Source organism: Crinia signifera, chromosome 4 (genome assembly GCF_055691185.1).
Source record: "Crinia signifera chromosome 4, ASM5569118v1, whole genome shotgun sequence".
In the NCBI taxonomy this organism is placed as follows: Eukaryota; Metazoa; Chordata; class Amphibia; order Anura; family Myobatrachidae; genus Crinia; species Crinia signifera.
This window is the reverse complement of record NC_139220.1, coordinates 212,505,510-212,524,231: the sequence shown is the minus strand read 5'-3', so window position 1 is coordinate 212,524,231 and position 18,722 is coordinate 212,505,510. Positions and strand designations below refer to the sequence as shown.

The window sequence follows — 18,722 nt, the reverse complement described above, 5'->3', positions numbered from 1 at the left end:
AGAAATCATTAGATGTTCGCCAACAAAAGTCAGTCTGAACTGACTTTTATTTGCGTGTGTCTGGCCAAAAGACGGAGTGATCCCCATGGGTGATCCCCGTCCACACTGCTGACAGCCCCCGGCCCTCCATCCCCACTGTGAATGGTCCGGCTAGTGTGTAACTTGCCTCAGACATTTGCTGTCTGGGTTTGCTCATGTGCAAATCCCGTCCATCGAGGAAGGGACCAAATTCGAATCACTGCATGTGATCCAGAATCGGCTCATAAGTCTTCTACTAGAATGTAACATCCTATACACAATAAGTGGTCTCACAGCAGTCCACCAGAAGCTGGATAGAATATACGTATACCAGCACCTTTGATTAATTCAATAACCGGAATCCTTAATTCTTGAGTTCTGTTCAATCAACAGCTAATTTGAACTTTGATTGTTTTGTGATAAGATATATTACACGGTCACTAATATATGTTGTTTTTGTGTATGTATGTCATGTTTGTCTTTGGTTTTATAATACTTAAATAAAGGATATTAGATATTTAAATATAAGTTGTGCCCCAGCAAAAAAATAGTTTATTTTCTCTTTGATAATCAATGATCATTACATTAAACTCTGTGGGAGCACCGCCAGATTGTTATGTAATTAAAGTATAGGACATAGATCTACCTGACTAATATTTTACATCAATTGTTGTACTGTAAGTACACTGGCTCCTTTAATTGTTAGCCTGTGCATAAGATTCCTACTTCTTTCACTCTGTCATATGCTCATTGCCAGGTGATTCATGCTTGCTGACAGAGGTTACATGTTTCTTGCACCGGGTTCCGTGCTCATTGCCAGGGTTGCCATAAGGTAAAATGTTAATTGCCAGAAGGTAACATGCTCGTTGCCAGAGGATTTGCAGGCTCCGACTGCGCCAGCATTACCTGAATCTGGCATTTCCAGCACCTTAAGCTTTTGTCAGGGGAGCGTCTTTCAACCTTAATTTCTATGTTACTATGTTATAACACAGGGCAGTGGGCAATGACACTTCAAAGGCATCATATACTGTATACTTCACTTTCCCTTGCCACATATGCTCCTCCATCATTCTTATCATGTATAAGTGAACATAATCACTATATTTGCTGACAGACCTACTTCAATGTCCTTTTGATTACACAAATACTGGGGACTGTGGATGCATGGTGAAATAGGATTTCTATACAGAGTATATATAAACTTGCTGCATGTAGAAAACAAGAAACTCACACAACTCCTGCACCTAAGCCCCATATCTTAAAACCCTGGAACTCTCTAGGGAAATTGATGCCAATAAGTGACTATAGGCCGAATGTATTTCAGTGTGCATACAGAGGCCATGCGGGATGCCGGATGGTTTTGCCTTGTAATTGACTGCTTTTAAAATTCCTGAAAATTTGGCTGGCATCCTGCATGGCCACTGGACTCGCACCACACTACGGGCCTAATTCACCTTTCTTAACAAAGCAAAAATCAAGTAAATGGGCAAAACCATGTGCACTGCAGGTGGGGCAGATATAACATGTGCAGAGAGAGTTAGACTTGGTTGGGGTGTGTTTAAACAGAAATCTAAATTGCAGTGTAAAAACAAAGATGTCTAACATTTGTGGGTTACATACAAAAGCAGTCAGTATTTACCCTGCACAGAAAAAATATAAATGTATTTTCTGAACTTGAATAGCAACACTGGCCTTTATTCAGATCTGATCGCAGCACAAATTTGTTCTCAAAATGGGCAAAACCATGTGCATTGCAGGTGTGGCAGATGCAGTGGTGGATTAAGGCAGGGGCGATAGGGGCGGTCGCCCCGGGGCCCCCACAAATTAAGGGCCCACACATACTGCTATGTCCTTGGTCTCAAGGAGCAGCAGCCATAGGCTGCGCAGGGTCAGTGTCTGATCTCACTTCATCACTCTACGAGAAACTCACCCTGAGCTGCCTGCATATGCTGCTCCTGCTCCAATGCTGTGCCGTGACGTTCAGGTCAGTGGGCGTCTGACGTGTCTCACAGCCATCTCTTCTCTGGGTGCAGCGCATGTTGGGATTCAAATCTGCTGAGGCCACATGCCGGGAATCTCTGTGGCCAATGCCATAGATCATTGTCATGGGTTTCATGCCATAGGCTGCCTCCCATTTGGCACCTGTGGTCACTTGCGTCACTTCAGCATCTCCAGCTCCTTCAACATCCTGCTGAAGTTTTTGATATGCCGGTAAGCTACATGTTTTCCTTCATCGCCTTAGTGCAGTTAATGCACCACTAGTTCCACAGTGGCACTAATGCTGGAGGTTCATCGCTGTGGAAAGATCTCCATCCCCCACATGGCTTCAAACTTGCTTGGACATTTGCAGGGGTGACCATACTGTCCACTTTGCAGTCTAGTCTGACTCTGTGGTCTATGCAGGGACTCGGTCTGCCAATGTTCGTGGTGTTTTGTCCAAGCGATGCCTGCCCTTGGTGACACTCTTCATTAAAGTGCTGGTGCTGAAGAATGGGATGCCCTCTGTACTGGGTAATTGTTGCTGTATTCATCACTACCTGTGGGGCTGCCCCGGCAGGTAAGTTAACTGCCACTAACCTGTCCCAGACTTTTCCAGTACCCGGCAGTGTTTTGGCCAAGTTATTCACTGTTAAATGCTATCAGCCTACATTTAGGTTATTAGGTCAAATCCATCTTAATAAGTAAATTAAGACCCTGTAGTATTACACGGTGTCCAGGCTGGGCTATTGCACTGGTCATATTTCACTGTGCGCTTTTACCTGCTGGTTTATAGTTTAGGAGGTTGCTTTCAGCGACATAGTAATATGACGGTGGAGATTTCCCTAAGCATGTCCTCACAGGTACAAGTTGGCAGGGGCGGATCCAGGATAAAATGACAGGGGGGGCACCATGATAAAAGAGGGTTTAGGTGGGGGAGGGGCGGTGTTAGTGGTGCCAGTGTACATGCTAAGAGAGCGGCAGAGAGAGGGTGGGAATGGGATTAAAAATAGGCCCTGGCATTTAAAGTACGCAGGCCCACCATGGTGACAAAAGTGAAGGATGTAGTTGTGCGCGCGCCGAAGGCGCGCTCCGGAAAATGGGGCGTGGCCACTCAACAGGGGGCATGTCCTTGAGTGTAGTGTACAACACCATATACAACTTCTACACATTATGCAACAAAATACTAGACCCCATTATACTTGCCCCTTACACATGATGCCAAATGGAATGAGCCAAAATTCACATAATGGCACACAGATTGAGCCAAAATTCAAATAATGCCATATGGATTGTGTCAAAATTCACATCAAGCCACACGGATTGAGCCAAAATTCACATAATGCCACATGGATTGAACCAAAATTCAAATAGTGCCACATGGATTTTGTCAAAATTCACATAATGCCACACGAATTGAGCCAAAATTTACATAATAACACACGGATTGAGCCAAAATTCACATAATGCCAAATGGATTGAGCCAAAATAAACATAATGCCATATGGATTGAGCCAAAATTCACATAATACCACACGGATTGTGACAAAATTCACATAAGGCCACACGGATTGAGCCAAAATTCACATAATGCCGCACGGATTGAACCAGAATTCACATAATGCCACACAGATTAAGCCAAAATTCACAATACGTTTCATAAACAGGAACATTGTCCACCAAAGGCGCGCATTAAACATTTACACTCATTGTCCATTACACGTTAAGTTACACGCCATTATGTCCATTATGTATTATGTCAAACACCATAATGCCTATTAAAAATTATGCTACATAAGTGCTGCTTATCTACATGCTCATTGCCAAGGGTTTCATGTTCATTGCCAGAGGTTCCATGCTCATTGCCATGTGGGATTACATGCTCATTGTCAAGGGGAATACATGCTCGCGGTAAATGGGGGACAGCCGCCAGGCAGAAGTGAATGCCACTGACAGTGGCAGAGCCTGGCTGTATTCAGAGCACTGCAGGTCCCGGCTATTTGAAATAATACCCCTTTCACACCAGAAAATGCATTCCCAGGTTGGCCCCTTTTACACCAGCCTAGTCCCTGCATTTGCTGGTGTGAGGGGGAGAGAAAACCACCCCTCCCCCCTTTAACCAGTTATCTAATTTAACCGGCTATATCTTCGGAACCAACTGATACATTTACATGAGACAAGTATCATATTGAAGAACTTTTGAGTGGGCTTTGAATGATTTTGGCCCAGTGAAACTGGAACGTTTGGTTCCAGAGTAATCTGCCCTCAAAGAACATGAACAGCCATGAAATTACATTTCAAAAATAAAAAAATTAGTTTACACGTAATATCTCTGGAACCGATTGACCGATATGGGCCAGCCTGATATCATATTGAAGGCCCAGCGATTTGGAATTGAATGAGATCAACCACAAGCTTCTGTGATGCCAGGGGGGGAACTGGCAGCCGTCGGAACCGGGTGGGGGTCGGAATTGACGGGTCCCATATTATCCTATGGGGAAAAAACGTTACAGCTTTGCCAGGCGATATCTCTGGTTCCCGAGGGGCTAGAGACACGGGGCTGGGCTCGTTGGAAAGCCCTGGTCCTCAGCTACAAAATGAAATGACAGGGGGGGCACGTGCCCGGGTGCCCCCCCCCCTGAATCCGCCACTGCAAGTTGGAATACAAAGAACACTTTAATTCAAGTGGGAAGTTTCTTCAAGTGAACCTTTAATAGGGGTTCCAGCAAGTCTGTTGTCCAGGGCCCCCACAGACCTTAATCCGGCCCTGGGCAGATGTAACGTGCAGATAGAGAGAGAGTTACAGTAGATTTGGGTGAGTTATTTTGTTTCTGTGCAGGGTAAATACTGGCCACATTATTTTTACACTGCAATTTAGATTTCCGTTTCAGCACACCCCACCCAAATTTAACTCTCTCTGCACATGTTACATCTGCCCCACCTGCAGTGCACATGGTTTTGTCCATTTTGAGAACAAAGGACACTAGATTTCTCTAGAGGGGCGGGAGCTAATGTAGATAAGAAAAAGTTTGGTGATCTAATGATTATTGTACTCAAAAAGGAGTTTAGTTATTTGAGCTGCAGAATTAAAAGGGAGTGTTAGTGTAAACACCTCTAATTAGTCTAGGTCTGATTCACAGACTGTGACTCAGACACATAGATCTAAGCATAGACAATTTAGAACAGTGAGAATTCTGCGCTTATTTCTTCAATTATCCTTAGGCTGAATTCACAATGAATTTTGAGAACAAATTTGTACTGTGATCAGATCTGAATGAGGGCCTCAGTGTGTTCCAGACACAAAGGCCCTTATTCAGAATCGGACGGTACGGCCCGCGTGCGGCCGTACCGCCGATGTTTTTAGTCTGCACATGCGCAGAGGTCAATCTGCGCATGTGCAGCCCCATTCGCCGCAGACGTATTTCGTCCGCCGCAAAGGGGGCGTATAGGGGCGTGAGGGGCTTCATACCCTCATTTCCCTATGTATACGCCCCGCGTTTCATGGGCGTTCCCATGCAAACGCGGGGCGTATGCATGCTAATGAGGGTATGACGCCACTGATGGGGGCGGAAAGCTGACGTCGCCGGATGTCAGCTCTCAGCCCCCATACAAGCTATCACACGGACGATTGTCCGTGTGGTCTCAGCTTGCGGGAGCTGCTGTGGCGTGCGGCCCTGCCTTCGATGGTCGACGACCATCGAATGCAGGGGGCAGCTCCCACCATGGTGGAGGCGTACGCCCCACCATTTTTATGCGGATCGCCAGCCGTCCGTGTACGGACGGCCGTGGTGATCCGTCTCATGGGCGGGGATTGGTTTGTGCGGCCGGAGCACCGTGTGCGGCTCCGGCCGCACCAACCAGAATAAGGGCCAAAATGACTTGCTGTTTTGCTTTACTGAATCCGGCCCTATGTATTAACCCTTCGAGTGCCAACATTGCTCTGAGAGATGTGCAAAATATCCGCTAAAAATGCCAGCCTCACTCACAGCGACTGTTTTTTATTTTTATTTTTTTTGGGGGGGGCGCCATATTTAACTAAACTTCAATTAAGTGTCTTCAGATCATTTGCTGGCAATAGCTAAAGTGATTCATACAGATGGAGCAGCTCTCATTAGATCTTCGCCAGAAGGGGGATTGCGCAGCCCGTTCTGATGGAGCCCACTGCCGCCTCCCTGCTGTTCCCCGATAGCTGCCCCCCCATTTCCCGGAAGCAGAGACGGGTAGGGAATCCGCTCCCCGTTGCAGTGTGACTGGGGCGCGCGCGCATGTGGCTATTCCCTGTGCTGGCTGAGAGGCCCTCCATCTCTATTCCTGGACTACAACCCTGGCATTTTAGCGGATATTTTGCACATCTCTAACAGCAAAGTTGGCATCCAAAGGCTTGAAGTCCAAAGTGGCATATAGAAGGTGGGTTCTGATGATAAAAAATGTAAATTAGCTATCTGTGCAGATTGTAAATATAATGTACTGGGATTAATAACTTCAATTGGGACAACAGTCAAAACAAAAACCATAATTGGCCCCTTAGCAATTATTAATTAGAATTAATCCTTATGGGACTGAAGTAGAACAATATTTTAAAGCTCAAAAGACTGTGCGTAGAAAGAATTGTTATATAAAGATGCAGTGAAAAATGAGAGCAACTGGCAGCAGCCTGGCATCAATACAAATAATGTTATCATTTGTACAGTACTGTATATCATTTTTCATTCTTGCATTCAGTTAGGTACATACAATACAATAAAAAGGTAAGTAATTATGATATAGAGTATTGTTCTATTATCTGCATTGAAGATAAAGATTTGAGTTATATTTAGCTTAACTATGACTAGAAAATTTGATTATAAATTCCGTCACATTATAGCTAAATATTTTATTTATTTATTTATTAATGAACAGTTTCTTTTACAGTATAGCACAGCAGAACTGAATCATATTGAATTATTGAACAGTGTTCATGCATAAGGTATTCAAGATAGAGTTTTCAAATCTTGTTTCTTAAACACACGGAGCAATATGATCGCTGAAGAATATTGGTTAATATTGCTCAGCAATATATTGCTCAGCAATCATTTTGCTCAGTGTCCCGCTCAGTGGCGCTAAAATCCGGACTACTGGCAACCCGAATGTAAGTATGTGGGCAGTGGTAGCGTTAGGTTGGGGACCACAGTGATTTTCAGCCTAGGTTTGCACAAGGTTGGGGAAATTTAAGGTTTACACAGAGGGGGTTAGGCTGTGTGTGTGTGTGTGTGGGGGGGGGTGTTTGGGTTAAGCTGCAGGGAGGGAGTGTTAGACACTTAGAAGGGGGTTTAGGCCAGGGAGGGGTTGTGGGGGGGGGGAGAGTTAGACTGCAGGGGGGAAGAGTTATGGTTCCGGGGGCAGGAAAATGATACTTTAACTTACCTTAGCCCTGTCAGGATTCCCCTCATTGGGATGCCGGCATAGGTATTCTGCCTGCTGGTCACACCGATGGTCATCCCATAAGTGCAGATATGCAGATATGCTTTTTTAAGCATTTATACTTGTTACTGAAATGTATTAACATACAGTTTATAACAGCATCCCAGACATGCTGTGTTAAGCAAAGTACACACTGTACAGTTGTTGGACAGATCTTCCAATTCCTGATTGATTCATGAGATATCTTATGAGTGTGTGCACTCTGAAGATATCTTAAAGGGGTTGGCTGCAGCACAGTTCAAAATTCATATAGTGGAGCAACACCAACTGCCAGTGAGTCAGTGACTCCCCTATTTGAAGTTTGAACTGTGCTGTAGCTCCACCTCTGGAGCCACTGCCTACAATCATGAATTATTGGAAGAAAAAGGATTGCATCTGAAGATTGGTTTTATTGGCATCAATCACATTTCTAATATGCAATAATAAAGTTATTTTTTCCAGCAATAACTTGTAGAATGTGGAGATCCACAACCTGCCTTTTGTTGCCAGTTTTATTTATATAGCAACTAAAACTCTTGTCTTGACAATTAGATAAAACAAATGTTTCTAGGGTCTGTGGGTGCAGAACACTGACACTGACTTACTCTAATGACTTGTTTGCTTTATGTATTGTTTCTGTATGATATCAGGACTGAAAGGTGATTTGTCAATTGCCAATGCTTGCTATGTTTGCCTTCCTCTTTAATAACTTTCTCAACTACTTTTCCTTTTAAAGAAACAAAGAAAACTGCGCTAGAAAGATTTGTACATTAATTATGTTAATTTATTAATTAATCACTGGCCAGTGTGGCATAAAATATAAACACTAAAAAGATTTTTGTTATTAAAATAATTATTAGACGGTGCACTTAGCACTAAACATGGACAAACAACATTTAACATAAAGGGTCCCAATAATATTAGTAGGGTGGATAACAAACCCCCGGGCATGTTGTGTTAGAAGTCTTTTGTTAAAAAAGAAAAAGGGTCACTGTTAATAAAGTTCCTTCAGATCTCCTTCCATTTATGTTAGTCCATGTCTGGCCAGACTTAAAAAGGTTGTAAAATACCTGCACTTGTTAGTTTCCCCGTCTTCTCCCAGCTGTTGGTACATAAACAAGTATTATTGCAGCTTTTTCCAGAGTGCTTATAACGGCCTGCAGGTAGGTATATAGAATCGGATGGTGCACAGTTTTTATCCCTTGGTTGACGCGTTTCCCCGCCTTGTGGTTTACCCTCGGCGGCTTCCTCAGAACCATTGGTTCCATTATACCAGAGTAACAATCACAAACTACAGTAAATCTGCCTTCTTAAGAAAACTTTAGAATTTGCACAGATTTGCACAGTATTTGCATGTTTTTCACACACCCTCACCGGGAACTCTCTCCTCCAGGGGTGTATTGCAAACTAAAAATGAAATTACACTTTAAAAACCTCTATGGAATAGGCTCAAGTTTACTGGTAATGGCACAATTTCAGTAATTTAGCCACTAGATTTTGAGTGGCAATAATGCAATAAAGAAAAGTATTTTGACGCTTTCTTTTGTCACACTATTATTTATGTCCTCATGTGCACATGTAAATAGAAGAAGGAATGTACAGTATTGTGCCCGTAACTTTATTGAACAAATTACATGCCATTTGTGACATTGCACACACAGATCCTGCTGTGACCTCTTTCATGATGAAAGTTCACAAATTCCCAACAGAATTAGAGAAAAATATTATAACCTCTTATTTTGTCCATACTGGAATATAAGTACAATCCATACATGCACACAGGAGACATGAATAGTATTCAATTCTACTATAATATTTTTACAGAGTGTTTATCTCCACCTTCGTGCTGAACAAATTTGTGATCTTTCGATGTAATTTTTTTTTATTTTCTATCAAATTACTAACTGTGACTGCAAATACCTGGGGACCCCCATAAGAGGGAATTTTCTGTTAAATGGTCTCTGATTTCTAAACCAACTTTTATAAGTATGAATAGACAATGCTTTGACTCTAAAATTATTTGGACCTTTACGCTCTATTTTTGAGCCTATTTACGTTGATTTTCCGGGACAGATTGACAATTTGAAAAGTCTGGATACACTTATATTTAAAAAATAAATGAAATAAAAGATATGTTTTAAACACATTAACTAATTATAAAAATACCAAACAAAGGGGGTTATTCTAGTTCATTCTTTCTGACAAAATCCTTCTTAGATGGACAAAACCATGTGCACTGCGGGTGGGGCAGATGTAACTTGTGTAGAGAGAATTAGATTTGGGTTGGGTTTTTCTTCAAAGTGAGATCTATGTTGCAGTGTAAAATCATGCAGTCAGTATTTTCCCTGCACAGAAACAAAAAACTCACCCAAATCTAATTCTCTATGCACATGTTACATCTGCCCCCCTGCAGTGCACATGGGCCCTTATTCTGATCGGTGCGGCCCGATCAGAAATATGCGGTGATGTCCGTCTTGGCGAATCCCCGCCTTCCATACGGATCGCCACCTCCGTCCGTATGCGGATATGTGGCGGTCCGCATGAATGTGGACGGGGATACGCCTCCTCCATGGTGGGAGCAGCCCCTGCATTCGATGGTCGCCGAACATCGAATGCAGGGCCGCACGCTCCACCAGGTCCCGCAACACAAGACCACACGGACACTTGTCCGTGTGAAATCTTGTATGGGGGCGGGCAGCTGACATCCGGCGATGTCAGATGCCCGCCCCGTACCCACGCGTCACGGCCTCATTACCATGCATACGCCCCGCGTTTGCATGGGAACGCCCATGAAACGCGGGGCGTATGCATAGGGTAATGAGGATAAGTAGCCCCTCACGCCCCTCTACGCCCCCTGTGCGGCGTATAAAGAATCCATGCGGCGAAATCGCCTGCACATGCGCAGAGTGACCTCTGCACATGCGCAGACGATAAACATCGGCGGGCCGTACGCAAGCGTGAATATCCGCACCGATCAGAATAAGGGCCATGGTTTTGTCCATCTAAGAAGGATTTTGTCAGAAAGAATGAACTAGAATAAACCCCAAAGGGAGGTATTCAAATGTTTACTTTTGGGCATCATTTTTTTCCCACTTTCAAATTCACGCCTCTGACATCTTTTGAAGTAATGGTCGGGTTTGCTATTCAAATATGTTTACTTTAGACATCTAATCAGCTGTAGTTGGTCTTAATTATCATGCCTATTTATTCCCTTTTTTAATCTCACACCCATTTTATCTGTTTTTTAATATCACAGATTGCATATTTTGGATGGGTATTCAAATGTCAATTTTTTGAGCGGCAGTTTTCTCACACCTTGCAGACACGTGCATCTGAAGTATTTTGAAGTGATGATCCAGTGTGCCATTCATTTGTTTGTATTTCTTTCTTTTGTCGTCTAATTGTGGGGTTGGTGAAATATCACACCATGATACCACTGCTGTTCATATAATTTTCGCACCATTTTTATCTCCCCCTTCATTTGGATCCTCTTACCTCCGCTGGACTGCACAGTATTTGGCAAAGCGGGACGTACTGCAGACTCCTATGGGTGGCAGGCTGCTGTCTCCTAGGGGTGTCATGCTGCAGCACTAGTCCACTGTGGACTAGCACTGCAGCCTGCCACCCCTAGGATAGACAACCACCTGCTGTGCTGTGCAGGGAGCCATGGCTGGCACAGCATGGTGAGCAGTGCTGCAAGCAATGGGGTAAGAAATATGTTGCAGGTACGCTGTACCATTGGTGATTTCTAATCACGGCCATGGTTTTGGGAGGATAAACTGGGGGTGATAGGGACCAAAGTTGGTAAAGGCATTAGCTGCACTACAGAGCGCTCCCTTCTCTATAATGCAAAGAAAAGGGGCTGTGTAAGGTGGCCACTCCCCTAATGTCATGTGGTCACGCCCCCTCATGGCACATACCATGCCCATTTTTCTGTGTACCTATGGCACGTACAATCAGTACCGCTGAGAAAACATTTCTACTTGCACCACTGATGGTGAGCTATGTAACATGTGTGTGTGTGTGACAGGCTACATGGCTCACCATGCTGTGTCCGATGGGCTCTGGGGGTCAGTAACCCTCTGACTTCTGCCTGACGCATTGCCCTCTGCTGTAGCCCAGATGGCTGCTGTATTCTGCACGCCTGCAGATTAGGAGAGTTTTGTTGAGCATTTTTTATGTTTTTAAGTGCTAGGCTGATGGGGGTGACTGAGAAGTACAAGGGGGAAGCGAAAAGTGCAGATGGGGAATGGAGAGGTGCAGAAGTGATGGAGAGGTACGGCAGGGGAACGATGTACAAAGGGGATAGAGAGATGCGGTGGGGACAGAGATGTGCAAAGGTGTCAGGGAGAGTTGATGGAGTGCAGCAACAGCCTGGTCTTGCTGGGCGCTTCATTTATGAATGTGGGATTCATAAACCTACAAAAAAAAAAATGCCCTGCTACAATGTGCTGTAGGCTGACTGCAGAGAAAACTGCAGAGATACTGTAGCAAATCAGAAAAGACCAGAATATGCACTATAAGAAAGACTACAACAAGATGAAAATAACCCCTTTTTAATACTTTTATCCTTAACCCCCTTATATAAAAAAGGAAATGTCATTCAATAAAACATTTATTTTTAAAGATAAAAATAACTTTAAAAAAATAACACTTTTATCACCACCCAACACCCAGGTGGATAAAAAGACGGGAAAATGACCAAGTTTAGACGACTATTAAAAAGTGTGAAAATTATCACCAAACATTTGAATAGGAATCCCACTGAAAATGACTGTGAAATAAAAGATGTTCAAAAAACTGTCAACTTTTAAAGACAGTGAAGAATTGAATATCACACTAATATCACGACATATAAAAGTTGTGAAAACAACATTTGAATAACTCCCACAGAGTGTCCCAAAAAGGAATTACTTTCTTTGTTAGTGCATGATACAGTAATTCTTTTCTCCTGATCTTTCTATTTTTCCTTAAAACCAGTTCTTTAAATTTAGCGGCTACATCACTGGAATTGGACAGAATGTGAATTTAAAAATAAGGAACTGTCTGATACCTTCAGTACATGGATGTGCTGAGGATCTTTGCCTGCATGTACTTTGTTTATTGTACAAGAGTAAAGTCCCAAATCTGTCTCCATTCACAATCCAAATCTTGTATTTTACTTCCATTTTATCATAGAGTGTAAGCCTTCACCGGCAGGACCCTTTTGTCACTGCTACTGCTAAAGACACAGAAACATTTTTGTTTAATAGCAGAATGAGGAAATAAAATGTTACTGTTCTTTCATCTTCAGTCTGCTGGTTGGTGGATGTTACATTTGGGAAAGCTATGACATAGGACATAGCATCAAATGTTGAGCAGAAATTGTTGCCCAGAATATGTTGTCATATTGTATATGGCCTTTGTTGCAAGAATCATGATGAGTACATGATAATGTTCATTAAAGGAGGCAAGCTTATATGTTGAATAAATTGTAATATCATTTTATAGTTTCCTGCTACTGATCATCACACAATGAAGCCAAATGACTCAGCACTTGTTACAGAATTTGTTCTCGCGGGTCTTTCCTCTGACCCAAACCTTCAGCTTCCTCTCTTTGTCCTCTGCTTGTCAGTGTACCTGGTAACATTGCTCGGCAATCTTATGATCATTGTGATAATTAGAGTGACTCCAGCTCTGCAAACACCGATGTACTTTTTCATCATGAATTTATCCTTTGTGGACGTGTTCTATTCATCTACTATTACCCCAAACACCATGGCCAACATTCTCTCTGTAAACAAGACGATTTCCTTCATTGCTTGTGCAACACAAATGTTTCTGTTCATTGACTTGGCAAGCTCTGAAGGGCTATTACTTGCTGTGATGGCCTATGACCGGTACGCCGCCATATGTAAGCCTTTGTATTATACAACACTTATCAGCCATGCAAGATGTTATCAACTCATTTGTTCAGTTTACACTGTAGGATTTCTTAACTCATTCATACATACATATTTTGCATTTACCTTACCATTCTGTGGGTCACATCATATAAGTCATTTCTACTGTGATATCAACCCCATCCTAAAGCTTTCATGCAAAGATACATTTCTTAATGAGCTTTTCTTATTTGCTTTTGCTGGCTCTATTTTAGTGGGCTCTTTCTTGTTTATACTGATATCATATGCCAATATTTTATTACCATTATTTAGAATCGCCTCTTCTAGAGGTCAGCACAAGTCCCTTTCCACATGTATCTCTCACTTTACTTGTGTAGTCATGTACTATTGCCCAGCTCTCTTCATGTATTTACGACCAACTTCTGCATACGCAGTGGACCAGGATTGGGTGTTGACTCTGTTCTACACAGTGGTCATACCAATGCTGAATCCCATCATCTACAGCTTAAGAAACAAAGATGTTAAACAAGCTGTGTCAAAGTTTAGATTAACTAGCATTTTGTTAATTTAATTTTTTTTTTTTTTAATTTGTAACAAAAAACCTAAAATAACGGAAAAAAAGTAAATGTAGTCGTCACAAGCAGTTATTTGAGCCATTGGTAAAAGTATAGATAAAAAAGCCACCAATTACAAAAAATTACAAAAGCCACCAATTACTTAAAATATTTATACTGAGTCTAGGGTCAATGCTGTACATGTAGCAGGGAGGAGGTAAGGACGGGAGAGAGAGAAGGATGGGATTGTTTGTTTAGGGTGGCGAAATAGTGGAAAGGAAACTGCTGGTGTCCAGTCTAAGAAAATTATTTAATTCTGCTATCCAGTAGGTTAAGCTGAAACCTCATTGTACGAAATCCAGGAAGCTCAGATGTTGAAAACTTTGTTGTGACATTCATGAAGAATAATGGTGATGTTCTCAATGTGATACATTGGGGCAGATGTATTAAACCCGGTGAAGATATAAAGTGAAAATAAAGTGGAGATACAGTAGAAGTTGATAACGCACTAGCCAAACAGTTATGTTTAAAAAATGACAGTTAGGAGTTAATTGACTGGTGCATTATCACCTTCCACTTTACTGTATCTCTTCACCAGGCTTAATACATCTGCCCCATTATGTCAGCCAAATAGAGTGGCACAGGATGGTGGACAAAGGAGGTTCTCGGAAAATCCAAAGTCATTTATTGACATTTAAAGAGCATCTCTAATGCTGCATGAGATCCAGATGAGATTTTGACTATGTATACAATTTAGACTGTGTATACAATTTAGACTATATAGTGCAGATCTGCACAATATAGTCTATGCAGCCAAGACTTTCTGCATGAGATCCAGATGAGATTTTGACTATACAGTCAAAATCTCATCTGGATCTCATGCAGATTGTACAAGTGTATACACACCTTAAGATTTAATTTCAGTAACTTTGAAACATTTTCCACTGATGATAAATAGTTATAAACCAAGATTTCAAATAATGATGTCTAAATATTTATGTAAATATTATCTCTTGCTCCATATCATTGTTTTAGTTGTCATGCGCTAATATGTACAGTAGTAGACAAATAAATTAACTGCAGAATACATTGTTACAGTTTCTGTAAAATGAGAGCTAGGATCAAAGCTTTATACCCAAAAATGTATTTCATGTTCATAGTAATGACAATATGGGGGAAGTTACTAAGAATATGAATACGATAGATCGTATTCGTATTCTTAATACGAATGAATACGTCTGCATACAGCTGTTTCAGCCATATGCAAAGTCCTGTTCCGGAGGGTTATTTACAAAGCAGTCAAATACGATTGCTTTGTAAACCTCTAAAGTCATATTGATTCGTTTTAGCGGCCGTATATATGGCCGCTAATACGAATTTGTCTACGCAGTCAGCATGGATCAGTCAGATCCGTGCAGGCTGCAGTGTGTGTAAAAAAAAAAAATAGAAAAATTAATTAATTAATTAAAAAATGGTGTGGGGTCCCCCCCACAGCCGTAGCCAGCACCAGGCTGAAAGAGCCGGGGGCTGGTAATAAAAAAAAAAAAAACGGCAAATAGGGGTTCCCCGATTTTTTAAAACCAGCTCCAGGGGCGGGGCTGGTTCCCAAAATACGGGGGACAAAATGAGTAGGGGTCCACTGTAATTTAAGAACCAACCCCAGGCCCAACCAGCCAGCAGGGTAATGCCACAGCCGGGGCAGACTTTATATACAAGTCCCTCCTGCCAAAGAATTCCTCCCTACTGACCAGTCAGTCTGGTCAGGAGCCCTGGGGGAGTGGGGACCCCCTCAATAAAGGCGTCCTGCCCCTCCAGGACTTACCTGACCAGGCTAAAGCCTGGTGCTGTCCTCGGTGACCCTGGGCTGTGGTCACCGGGCAGACTAAGTGTAAAAAGATAGAATAAACCATTGGGTTTTGCTGTGGAACTATGAGTCCCAGCAAGCCTGGAACGCATACTGGGACTTGGAGAACCACAAGTCCCAGCATGCGGCCAATTAATGGGTTTGCTGTGACTTTTAGTTCCACAGCAAAACCAACAGTTAAATAAAAACACACTGACACATAAGAAAAATAAAACTTTAATACATACTGATACTTACCTATCTTGAGCCCGTAGGTAGCCCTCGGAACGGGTCCGGGGGTCCAATGTCCTGGTCTGGGGGTCCGGTGTCCTGGTCCGGGGGTCCTGGTGCTCTGGTTCCGGTGTCCTGGTCCTGGGGTCCGGTGTCTGGGATCCGACAAAATCTATAGGGGAACCTGTGGAAGGAAATTATACTTACAAGTGTCCTATGGCGAAGATCTGTCCTCTTCAATCAAGCAGTAGTCCAGGGGTCTTGGCAAAAAAATAAACCAGCTACCCAAACCAAGACGGACTGAGCCGGAGCCGCACGTTGTCTTTATTTACATCGTGCGGCTCCGCCCCCGAATACCGCTATTGGCCGTCTTGCGGCGCATGCAGGGGGGGTTTCTGAGTACCCCAGGAGTCTAAGGGCCCTAGACTGAAAGCTGAGGGTCCCCCTTTTCCATGGGTACAATAATTTAAAAAATCGGCCCTTGGGAACCGGAGATATCTTTCTTCAAAGCAGTGGTCCCCATCCAAGCCTGTTAATTACTCTTCCCAGTCAGATATTTCAGGTTCTGTCTGACAGAGTTTTTCTGAGGCTATATTCCAAAAGCTGGGACTCTCCCCATTTGATGGACTAGTAGCTTGTCTCTATTACTTCCCAGAACCAGAGATATCAGCCTTCCAGCAGCTGGTTACTGCTCCAACTGCACACACTCTCTAGTTATTAATTCCATTAAAATCTAAGAAATCTATTTCCGGGAACTGGAGATATCTGCAGTCAAGCAAGCTGTCCTCCCACCAGAAAATTATGAATAATAAGCCCACTCCACTATACACCCCTCCTCTGTGTATTAAACATCCTCTACCACCCTGGAAGTTATGTATCAGGACCCCTTCATTCAGCCCAATGCCCCCTTCTCCCACTCCATCTCCCATCATCTGTGCAGTAAAGGAGTAATTAGTGGAAATTACTGATCCATGCCCTACATGCTGAGCGGTTGATATAATACCCCCTACCACCCGTGGGACATCAAAGCTTCCCCCACCCCTACCGCTGGCGGATCGGTAGGGGCCCCAATACATTGCTATGCCCAGGGGTCTATACTGCTGCTGACACCCCTGTATGTATGTATGTATATATATATATATATATATATATATATGTATGTATGTATGTATATATATATATATACACACACACATATATATACTGTATATATATATATATATATATATATATATTATTATTATTATTATTATTTATATACATTTGGTCTATCTAGAATACTTTAACTGACCCGGCATATACTGGGTCACCTAAGTGTCCATCTCCATGCTTTGCTCCGCCCCTCTGGAAACCCCCTTCTGAAAATCCTGCATTTGCCCCTGCTAGCGGCTCCTGATTAGCCACTAGTAAATCCGCTTAGTAAATCAGGAATCACCGTATGGCCGCTTAGTAAATCAGGAATCACCATTCTTTTGAATGGTGATTCCGGTCATATTCTATCGATTGTGTATTCATTCGTATTTCTAAATACAAATACGAATGTCCCATCAATACGAATATGAAAAATCGTATTTTTGGCAGAGTAAATGCCAAAAATACGAATATGCCAAAAAAAATTCTTATTTTCCCATGAAAATACAATTTTTTTTTTTACGAATCCATCTTAGTAAATTTCCCCCTATGTGTTTTTGGTTAAATAGTTTTTTTTAATCTCTGGAGGTAATGAACATACTAATATGGAGATGGTCAAGGAATAACATAATGTAAAATCAGTTCTAATCCGCTTAGTAAATCAGGAATCACCGTATGGCCGCTTAGTAAATCAGGAATCACCATTCTTTTGAATGGTGATTCCGGTCATATTCTATCAATTGTGTATTCATTCGTATTTCTAAATACAAATACGAATGTCCCATCAATACGAATATGAAAAATCTTATTTTTGGCAGAGTAAATGCCAAAAATACGAATATGCCAAAAAAAATCTTATTTTCCTATGAAAATACAATTTTTTTTTTACGAATACATCTTAGCAAATTTCCCCCTATGTGTTTTTGGTTAAATAGTTTTTTTTAATCTCTGGAGGTAATAAACATACTAATATGGAGATGGTCAAGGAATAACATAATGTAAAATCAGTTCTAAACCACATTTACTAATAATTTATTTTCTAGTTTTTCATTTTCAAATATTTTATTGACACAATATTGTTTACAGAGTTCTATAGAACGTAAAATGACAGAAACCTACAGTAGTATAAATACTGAACAAAAACTCTGGTAACTTGAGCAATTGGTTAGCACTGGTGGTGGCTGCAAGGTGGAGCTATAGCCCCAAGTGCAAAATAAAAAGAGTGGAGGCGGACCGCACAACATTGATTGGAGTCAGCCTGGTGCACCACAGTAATGGCTACCCTCTTTTCGTTTTCCATTACAGGTTGAGTATCCGGTATCCGGACATCCCGTATCCGAATTATTCCAAAAACCGTGGTTTTTGGAATCATTCAAATTTTTTTTTTTTTAACCCCCTAACCCTCTTTTCATACTTACCAAGTCCCCGGGCGTCCACAGCAGGCCTCCGGCATCTTCTCCAGGGTCTCCAGCAGTCCCAGGAATGCATTGCGCGAGTGTGCGCGCGCGCTGGTGACGTCACCGGTGCGCGCGCACACTCGCACAATGCATTCCTGGGACCGCTGGAGACCAGGAGAAGATGCCGGAGGCCTGCTGTGGATGCCCGGGGACTGCGCGGACGCCGAGGGACGCCCGGGGACCATCAGGG

General features: G+C 42.5%; 2 protein-coding genes across 6 annotated transcripts in view; both read left to right on the top strand.

Annotated features, from left to right (window-relative positions):
- Positions 1-18,722, top strand: part of LOC146072531 (proto-oncogene Mas-like) — a 156,957-nt gene that overhangs the window by 91,149 nt on the left and 47,086 nt on the right. The window lies entirely within an intron of this gene.
- Positions 12,949-13,887, top strand: LOC146073017 (olfactory receptor 5AP2-like). The gene has a single exon (XM_083180192.1). The coding sequence runs from the start codon at positions 12,949-12,951 to the stop codon at positions 13,885-13,887; it is 939 nt and encodes a 312-aa protein (XP_083036318.1).

What these genes read in the sequence shown, in the direction of transcription:
- LOC146073017 (XM_083180192.1), top strand. Translation starts at nt 12,949, where the DNA reads ATGAAGCCAAATGACTCAGCACTTGTTACAGAATTTGTTCTCGCGGGT.